This window comes from Mycetomoellerius zeteki, unplaced genomic scaffold, assembly GCF_001594055.1.
Source record: "Mycetomoellerius zeteki isolate Tzet28-1 unplaced genomic scaffold, Tzet1.0 scaffold48, whole genome shotgun sequence".
NCBI lineage: Eukaryota > Metazoa > Arthropoda > Insecta > Hymenoptera > Formicidae > Mycetomoellerius > Mycetomoellerius zeteki.
In genome coordinates, this window is record NW_017257479.1 from 691,658 (window position 1) to 701,657 (window position 10,000).

At 34.9% G+C, this 10,000-nt stretch overlaps 2 protein-coding genes across 2 annotated transcripts; both read right to left on the minus strand.

Annotated features, from left to right (window-relative positions):
• Positions 1 to 449: 449 nt before the first annotated feature.
• Rab19 (RAS oncogene family member Rab19) lies at positions 450 to 3,411 on the minus strand. Its single transcript, XM_018455366.1, has 5 exons — positions 2,876 to 3,411; positions 2,080 to 2,164; positions 1,735 to 1,833; positions 1,489 to 1,646; positions 450 to 1,421 (listed from the first exon to the last, which is right to left on the minus strand). Exons 1-5 carry the CDS (start codon positions 3,089 to 3,091, stop codon positions 1,314 to 1,316), a joined length of 666 nt encoding a protein of 221 aa, XP_018310868.1. The 5' UTR covers positions 3,092 to 3,411; the 3' UTR covers positions 450 to 1,313.
• A 2,242-nt stretch (positions 3,412 to 5,653) lies between these two features.
• Positions 5,654 to 8,679, minus strand: P32 (complement C1q binding protein P32). The gene is made up of 5 exons (XM_018455365.1): positions 8,332 to 8,679; positions 7,600 to 7,750; positions 6,694 to 6,896; positions 6,518 to 6,606; positions 5,654 to 5,942 (listed from the first exon to the last, which is right to left on the minus strand). Exons 1-5 carry the CDS (start codon positions 8,540 to 8,542, stop codon positions 5,793 to 5,795), a joined length of 804 nt encoding a protein of 267 aa, XP_018310867.1. The 5' UTR covers positions 8,543 to 8,679; the 3' UTR covers positions 5,654 to 5,792.
• Positions 8,680 to 10,000: the final 1,321 nt, after the last annotated feature.

Below are 10,000 nucleotides of genomic sequence, written 5' to 3' on the forward strand. Positions count from 1 at the left end.
TATATATATATATTTTTTTTTCGAAAGATGCAATTATACCGAGATGCAATTATACTCTAGTAATCTAGATTCGCGAGAACACTTTACTTGGATATATTCTCTAAGGTTTTACGTATCTTACTATGAGGTTTTAGTATCTCTTGTCAAAAACATAATTTGCATTCGCAATGAGTATTTCGAGAGAATACACGCAACATAAGTATCAAAAAAATATATTACGACTTATACATAAGCAGTAATAGAGATTCGTTATATCTTCACAAATAACAATAGCGTTTGTTTAAACGAAACGCATTTTACATGCTTGCTCGCATTCCCATTGCCTTTCAACGTTGAATGCGAATCTGAATTATTATATAAATTATGTTTGAATTATGTCCGAATTATTTAATATTAAATTGGTAAATTTTAATATTGAATTTTAATATTAAATTTTAATATTTAATTATTAAATTATTAAATTTAACAAAGATCAAGTATTAAACAATCGCTTTTAGCGCAAAATGCACAATGAGAATGCGACACTGTGGATTAGTACTTACAGCTTCTAATTGGTGCTCGGCGATTGGGAGGCCAAACTTCATATTCGCCGTAACAACATTCGTATGTGCAAATAAATAAAATAAATAAAAGAAAACACATTAAGTTACCACTCGCAATTTAAATCTGCAAACGTCTCGATTATACTTCGCGAATATCTGTGCGTTTAGCGAAAATGTGACGTTTTAAGGCACTAGATACTCTAGATCTCTTCAGTATTGGGTAAAGTGTCAACACGTGTGCGTAAGTGTAAATGTATATTTGTACGTTTTTGTTAAATCGCATATAAAAATATACATATGTGCTCTTCCCGGAACAGCGAATTTTTGGAGTAGAAATGATTCGTTTTTTACTCTAAAAATTAGATCTTTATCGCGAGATTCATGTCTCTCAAGATTAGATATAATAGCTACTGTTCCAATCCACGCGATAGAAAAATAATATCTTGAATTTGGCACCTGAATATCTTTCTGCTGTAACGATAGAATTACGTTGGTCGTGTATAGTCTACTTTGTATCGGGCTACAATAAGATAAAGGGCAGTGAAATTTTTATAAAAAGATAAGATTCATACGATGTTTTAGAGAAATCCTTCACACAGCATACTAATTTCTAATTTTTCAATTATCATTTCAAGAATAGTAACGTTAAAATGTACGGTGCAGACGAAATCATGCGATATCACATTCGTCGACTGCCTTTCATCTTATCATTGAACACTCAGTTCATAAAAATTTCGGTCATCCAGCGCATCGAACGATATGTCAAAGAATTTAAAATATTTTATAAGAACAGCCCGAACAAGAAGATAGATTTCGACCGACACCGAGCTTCACTACTTCCTCCTCGCTCGCACTAATCTGACGATTATCGTGTCGTCTCTAAAAACAAATAATGCGTTTATTTTTTTAATTTAAGTATTTTTTGTGCGATATAGAAAATCTTTACCTTAAGTTCCGATGCCAGATAAAAAAAGATGGAATCTATATTTGTGTTATCTTTGGCTGAGGTCTCCACTACGTGCAAAACTTCCGGCAGGTATTGGCATAGGGCTTCAGCTTCTACTTTCTTCACCTCGCGTAGATCCTCTAAATCACACTTATTACCTGCAAAGCAAAAAATTAAGTCACTGCGCAATACAACATCATAATGGCATGATAATTATTATAATGTATGCACATAAAATGATCGTACCAACTAATACCAGTAACACATGCGACGACGAGTACCTCCGGACTTCTTCCACCCAACGTTGTAAACTTAAGAAAGTCGATCGCTTCGTAATATCATAAACTAAAATAATCGTGTATCGTTTATTAGAATGCTGCTGTAGTAACATAATTTTTTAGGTAATAGAAATCGTACAAAGAAAAAAAAAGTACAAATCTGTTGTCCTGACAGAACACATACATAATTTCTATTAATTTTTTTATTAAACTAATTTTTAAATTATTTAAATTAATAGTACATTACATGTTAATAAAAAACAATCTATTGCATCTTGATGTGGAATATAAGGATTCACAATTAGTTACGTACCTACAATTACCCCATTTGCAGATCTATAGTAACTCTGAGTTATTGTTCGAAACCTTTCCTGTCCTGCAGTATCCCATATTTGTAACTGTCAATAACAGAATATGAACTTCAGTAATCATTATGATTTTAAATATTAATAATCATTATCTAAATTAATAATCATAATCTATGAATTCGAACAGATTACATTACTCTCTTGGATTGTACAAAAATTTATCAATGTTTAATTGCTTCAAAAGGATGTTTAATAGCTTCAATAAGATATTTAACTTAGAAATTTATAAATTAATTATACAAAGAGTTTCATTAGAAGAAAGTTCAATCTCAAATTGAACTATATGATCCAGACACAGACGACACAGCAGTCCATTTATAAAAGCCTTATTTATGTAATTTTTTATCAATTACAAATTCTTTCTATCTTTTAACTCTACTCTTTCTCACGTTTCCTCTCCTCTTTCTATTAAAATTAGAGTCATGATATACACTTATTATTAATCCATTTTATCAGATCTATTTTTTATAACTGAACTAGTATATACTTTTTATACTTAAAGTAAAATAGTTATATGTTTAAAATTTGGCGAGAAAGATAAAGAAAATTCTTGTACAGTCCAGTACAGCAATAAATAATAAACAGCCTAATAATAATAAAAAAAAACATAATAAACACAGAGTACTGCAGAGTGTACTGATAACCACAAATTTTTGAGAAGACTTGTAGAAGTCTGTGTTGATAACGCAATCGGAGCATAGGTTAAACTTGATGCGAATGCATGTTTGGAGTACGGCGCACCTTCACCCTCTTGCCGTCAATGAGCACGGTCTTCATGGTGAAGTCGACGCCGATGGTGTTGCCGTGGCGCTCAACAAATGTTCCGGACCTGAAGCGCTGCACCACGCAAGTCTTGCCCGTGCCGCAGTCGCCGATTAAGACGATTTTGAACAAGTAGTCAAAGCTCTCGTCGTCGCTCGTATTCATCATGAGGTTGTCGGGGTTGCGGCACGACATTCTCAGGACGAGGACTCACGCGAAGGCGAGGGCGACGACGACGGTCACGAGGACTTTGCGCTTGGCGGACGACTACCTACGCCATCGCCGTGTCCAGGAGCCTCCCCAAGTCTCTCCTCATCCAATTGCGTCCATTTTGGTCCATCTTACCATTTACCATCCCGCTGCCTGCGATCCGTATCAGTGGCGAATCACGGAACTGCTGACCCCCCTTCCTTTTTGTCTTCCTGCTTTCTTTTCGGTTCCTTTCCTTCGCGTGATTGCGTTTATCTATGAATCTTCTTTTCTTATTGTTAGATATATCTTATTTGAGATTTGAGACAAAGCGTCCGAGCAAACGAGAAATATATGAAAAATTGAATAAAAAAAAAATGAACGAGAGTATAATAAGTCATATACCAGGTGTATGCATAAGTCTTTTCCGGTTTAACTAAGAGATGGCCCCAGCGAAACGTACGCAGCGTATTAATGGTCGCGTTCAGCAGACTCAACTGTTGTGGAGTGGATCCGTGAGCGCTCGCTGCTATTGGTGTATTCTTTTAGATTATCCAATAGCAGCGAGAGCTCACTGATCCGCTCCGCAACAGTTGAGTTTGCTGAACGCGATCAATTTGATACATACGCCATTTTGTTCGTCTGACATTTAACTACAAACACACACAAGTTGAGTCCGCCAAAAACTAGCGTCTTTGTTTTATCGTTTAGTGATCATGTCGAGTTTTGTGCCTGAAAAAGAACATTTGCGGCACGCATTGCTTTTTTTATTTAATCAAAAGAAAAAGGTCGTTGAAAGTCATCGTTTGCTGGTAGAAACATATGGTGAACACGCTCCATCGATTAGAACATGTAAGATATGGTTTCGACAATTTAAAAGTGATTTCAATGTGAAAGACAGTGAGCGCTCTGGTAGACCACAAAAATGCGAAGACGAGCAATTGCAGGAGTTATTGGATGAAGACCCAACTCAAACTCAACGGCAATTAGCAGAAGCATTACATGTATCACAAGAAACAATCAGCAGACGTTTACGAGCAATGGGAAAGATCAATAAACTCGGTAAATGGGTCCTACACAATTTTTTTTACCAAAAAACCGGAAAAAACTTATGCATACACCTTATAAGAATTAAAGTATTTAGGATAAAAAAGTAGTACAAATTGATTTATTCTACAATAAATATTAAATACTTCTATTCTGTATAGCACATTAAGGGGTTATGCCTGTCTGTAAACTTAAAAAAAAAAAATCGATTTTTGGATTTTGATATTTTTTCTTAAAGTATAATATATACTTTCAAAAATATTCCCTAAATTTCAAGTCGGTTCGACAAAAATTGACGAAGTTATGTGAATTTGAAGGTATACTGGTTTGAAACAGGTATAGAACGTCGCTCACAAAAGCAGTCCCTTTCTGCGAGTATATAAGTAATCTGTTCTGTACTAGTACAATTTATACTTATGTTCAGGGCTGGGTAATCATTTAAAATGCCAAATATAAAATACTTAAAAAATGTAGTTAAAATGCAAAACGTTTTTCAAATCCACTTTATATGTAAAACGGATAAATAGATATTTTAAATCATTTTCATATACAAAATGGTTTTCATTTTTTCAGTATTTTACATTTAGCATTTTTAATAGAATTACATTTTAAATGGCATTTTAAATGCAAAAATAGCCCTGCTTATGTTAGTATATACATAAGGCTATACAAAAATTTACTATATGGCCCTGGAATAAACTTCGTGTAAATTGAAAAATTTGCATCTTATTTGGTTGTAAACTTAATTTGAAACTTCAAACGCATTTTTCTCAAAACCGCAATTTTAAAATCGGTGACCAAAATATCTCAAGAACCGCTGCATCGATTAAAATGAAATTTGGTAGGCTTCTTTAATACTAAAAAATCTAGTGCTCGATCGTGGCTTTTTTTTTCGTTGTATATTTTTTTTACTGATAAAAAAACGAGCGAATTTTTGATAGAAGAATCGTACTTTCGAATTTGAACAGCCGCCATTTTGTCGCAAATTAATTTTTCAAAAAAATGAACCATTCAGGCACTAGATAATCTTATATATTAACTAAATTTGCTGGGCTTTTTGATTTCAGATAAACCAGCTCAAAGCTAGAGTGGTCACCGCAAAACGCTTCTAAAAAAACTGTTTCTGGGAGATTACTCACATCTTCCTTATTTATCGATATTTTCCAATAAAAAAAAATACTAAATTATCCTCGAAATACATATATTTGAAGACATAAACGTTCATTTCAAAAGCACTTCAAGTTTTTTCAAAAGAAATTCCCAAGAATACGTGTTTTTCCGACTTTGCAGATAGACATAACCCTTTAAAATAAGTAGAAATAAAGAGAAATAAAAAATACAAGAAATCATCTTAGCGAGTATAAAGTCTGGTAAAATATCTGGGAGATAAAAATTCTAGTTTAATACAGCTTAGTTTATTTTAAGTTAAATTCTAATTTAATACAGCTTAGTTTATTCTCTCTCTCTCTCTCTCATAACAGAGAATTTTTTTACATAATAAAACAAAAGTTAAATTGTTACAATTTTAACGTACTCCATTTTGTTTGAATGCTTGGAAATTAATCAGTAAAAATACGCGTCAGCACATAATTTTATTAACAATTCTTATGAATCACATTATTATGAAAATCGCAGATAATCTTAATATTAATTTCTAGAATTACTTTCCAGATGTGAACTTTGATAAGCCCTCCAATAGGCTAACGTAGGCTGTATGCTCATAGCATGTGCTCAAATCGATCAGTTTCTCTGCAAATTCGTTTGAGATACCTTTCTCTTCGAGGTAGTTCATCAGTAGATCGTACAGATACTGCAAAATAAATAAATAGTATTTAATTTAATAGCTGATTTATCTTATAATAAAAAAAAACTTAATTTAATTTATGTAGGATTATTTTATGTCTTAGTTACAGAAATATTCAGATCTGAAGAAGGGAGAATTAAGAAAACATATCAACGGAAGAGTTAGAATGAAACGTGTCACATTCTTATTTCAACGAACACATGACAAAAGATCATGAGTTAATTTTATAAGAACGTTAATGATTTTCCAAAGATCAATAATCAAAGCAGCCTTAATACAGCTACTTTGTACTCAACACTTTGGAGATATATTTAATCTTTATGCATCAAATTAAAATGTACTTTAACTTCTTTATTTTTTATTCAAAACTCTGAATATCAAAGCAATGGCCTACATAGCTGAGAGATAAATTTGAAACTCGAATATCGGGGGCTTTTAAGTTTTTAATATTTATTACTATATGTAAAAATAATTATTAATATATTTAATTATTTAGTTAAACTAATTTTTACATAAAATAATAATCACAGAGATATAGAGATAGTATAATAATTCCTTACGTCTTTGAAAATCATACTTACCCCGTCGACGATTTCACCAGCTACGGAGTATACTTTTTCATTGTGTTCGCCTTCGTATAGCGTGATTTCATCAATACCAAATATGTCATCTGTAAAAAAATTAATAATACATGAAAATTAAAATTTAAGAAATAATATAAACAGTCCAACAAATCGCTTATTGCAAATGTACTTACTAAAATTATCATCGGCACCTGATGCACCAGCTTGGTTGTTAAAAGAACATGAAAAACCTAGAGTCTGATTACCCCTCACTATATCTACTGTAAAATTCGGCTTGCTCTTCATTTCGCCAATATCTACATTATCACTAGAAGGATTCATTTCTGTTTCAGTATCTGCGTCTACTGTATGGTTCACATTAAATGAAATACGGATACTGGAAAAAAATATTATAGGTTAGATACATCATAAATCAACACTTTAAATCCATGAGCAATATATTTTATGTAGTGGAACAAGATTGTATCTAGTTGCATGAAGGATATGGTTAGAAATGCTGTGATATACTATTGAGTTTATATTGTATTAAGTTATATGACATATTTATGTATATTTGTAGTTATATATTGTATAGTATATACTATAGTCAGGCTGTGATGTGTAGGTATTAAATATTATAAGATAGAGGAATCTATACTGTGATACTCTGATAGTGAGCCGAGATAGAATAAAGTAACATAGATACTCAGATACTTAGGAACGAACAAAAGTAGAGAATAAAAATAAGATATTTTTTCTTTGCGGTGTAGTGCATAAAGAAATTTAGACAGAGTCAAATAGTTAGGTTCTTTTTGCAGTGTGGAAGGATGAGTGTGGTTAAGAAATTATTGTAAACCAAGTCCCTTCTTGGCAGTTGTAATGCTGAAGTAATAAAGATCTATCTATAAACATTTTAAATCCATGGGTGCGTTCAGCAGAACGTTTGTTTTGCAACTGTTGGAAGTTTCCTTCGCGCTAATTGGATCATACTTTTAGATCTAGAAGAATGGTCCTATCTCAGCAGACAATCATAAAACGGTTGCAAAACTGTTGAGTCTGCTGAACGCAGCTCATGTATCAATATGACAATATTTTCTTACGTATCGGTGCCGTCTTTCTTTTCAAGACTGACTTCAGCACCATTGAGGGACAATGAAAAGCCATCTAATGTTGTCGGTATCATCTTCAATTTCTGTGCCTTCTTTTCCGCTACTATTTCCTCAGCCAGAAATTCTACTAATTCCTTCTCCGCTAATAAAAAAAAAGACACAATTAGTAAAATGAACAAGCAGAAATATATAAAATTACATATTTCTGTATGCAAAATAGAAAAAAGCATGCTTGTTGGCAAAATTTTAGATTGTCATACTTAAGAAAGATCAAATTGCATAGTGCACAAAGCAAAATTAAATAGAATTTTAAAAACGATGTAAGAAGTCTATGTACTCGGAGAGAATTTACAAATTATAAGACTTGGTCTGTTCTTTACAGCACTGCATATTATACTCTTGCAGTTAAATTATACGTTTAGAGAAAAAGAAAGAACAGATGAATGAAAAGATGAATAAAAAGTTTACAAGTAAAGACATCTAATAAATTTTTCAATTGCATCAGCTTACATCAGATTTGAGAAAACTTAAAAGATCGCTATTCAATGGAAAAAGAAAAAAGGGGATGTTTCAAGTCACAATTAGCGCTTAAAACATTTTCGTTTCCGAGTTGAACACTTTTTCTACAAACGTGGAAATCAACAAAAGCACGTGTGGTCTCGGTCATGGAGACGATCGACGCGTGGTTTATTCGACGCGATACCTTCGTCGACGGGTCGATACCTTTGGTGTGCGACGTGCTGTAACATTTTTGGACGCGGAGATCATGCAGTTTAGGCGTGGAAATGAGAGGCGTGATCTCGGCGATTTGCCGGCGACCACACACGTTCCACAGAGCCCTGGCGGGTTGGCCGCTGCGGTTGCTGCTGCTCGAGGACGACAGCATGCCGCGGATTGCCGTGGTGCGAAACGCGCTCCTTACGATGCCGTTCATGATGGAGGAAAATTAACGGCAGAAAATTACACGATACAACGTGATGAATACGGCAAGTACGGCGTCCAACACGAGAGAAATGATTGCGTCACGGCGATCCCTGTCCTGTGCCGAGCTTCCGGTGCGCAGCCAGTTTCTGGCGACGCACGTGTGTTATGCTGGGGTGCGTTCCAAAACTCGACTCTATCAACTCCGAGTATCATTTATCCTTGTTTTTCACCGAATGTTGAACAAGGATAAAAGATACTCGGAGTTGATAGAGTCGAGTTTTGGAACGCACCCCTGGATTCACACTGCATCCGATTTTCGTCGTACGACACTTTGCATCCAATCAGAAAATAGATTTCCGATAATACGAAGTAAAATTCATCGGAATCCTGTTTTCTGATTGGTTGCAGAGCGGTCGTACGACGAAAATCGGATGCAGTGTGAATCCAGCATAACACATACGTCGCCAGAAATTGGCTGCGCACCGGAAGCCCGGCACAGGACAGGGATCGCCGTGACGCAGTTCACAAAGCTCGACGCTGCCATGTAAAAGTACCTTTATTTTATGTCGTTCTTCACAGCTGCCAGGAAGTTACGTTTTCAGTTTTGCAGTTGGCAATATTGAAATTTTATCGGCCGATCAAGTTAATCGGAGTTGGTGCGACTGGTCCCTAGAGGGAAAAGGAAGAAGATTTCCGAACAGTCCAAATTCAATGGCTGCGTTCAGCAGAACATTTATTTTGCGACTGTTGGACGTTTTCTTCGCGTTGATTGGATTATACTTTTAGGCCCGTTTTCAGAACGCTTTTACCTCTGAAATTCTATAATATGCGTGACGTAAAGCTGGTTCCACATTAGTCGCGTCGCAAGCGTTGCGGTCCAATCAGAGTCAAGCTAGATCGATGTTGATTGGACCGCAACGCTTGCGACGCTACGATGCGACTAATGTAGAACCAGCTTTAGTGCGCTAACATTATAAGCACAATGGCTGCGTTCAGCAGACTCAACGGTTTTGCAACCGTTTTATGATTATCTGCTGAGAGAGGACCATTCTTCTAGATCTAAAAGTATGATATTGCGGTCCAATCAGCGCGAAGGAAACTTCCAACAGTTGTAAAACAAACGTTCTGCTGAACGCAGCCATTCTGAATTCGGGCTTTATGCGGGGTCTACAATAGAAGTCGTAGCGGTCATAGGGCCTTAAAACATAGAAAATTGACCAATCAGAGTCAATTATTCTTCTCATATTTGATTGTGATTAGTTAATTTTCTACGACTTAAAACTCTACAACTGCTAAAACTTCTATTGTAAACCCCGCATTAGATTTTGAAGAATGGTCCATCTCAGCAGACAATAGGTGCATTCAGTACTACGATCGCTCACTGAGCGCTCAGTGAGCTCTTGCATCTGATTGGCATATTCCATTAGAACTAAAAATATAGACCAAACAGATTCAAGAGCTCACTGAG

Bases quoted from the DNA above. Each gene is read 5' to 3' on its own strand.
- Rab19 (XM_018455366.1), bottom strand. From the start codon at position 3,091: ATGTCGTGCCGCAACCCCGACAACCTCATGATGAATACGAGCGACGAC. The intron at 2,165-2,875 runs GTGCGCCGTACT...TGTTATTGACAG, and splicing joins TTGACGGCAAGAGGGTGAAG to TTACAAATATGGGATACTGC. The intron at 1,647-1,734 runs GTACGATCATTT...TTTGCTTTGCAG, and splicing joins TGTGTTACTGGTATTAGTTG to GTAATAAGTGTGATTTAGAG.
- P32 (XM_018455365.1), bottom strand. From the start codon at position 8,542: ATGAACGGCATCGTAAGGAGCGCGTTTCGCACCACGGCAATCCGCGGC. The intron at 6,607-6,693 runs GTAAGTACATTT...ATTTTTTTACAG, and splicing joins AGGTGCCGATGATAATTTTA to ATGACATATTTGGTATTGAT. The intron at 5,943-6,517 runs GTAAGTATGATT...TTTATTTTGCAG, and splicing joins CTGGTGAAATCGTCGACGGG to TATCTGTACGATCTACTGAT.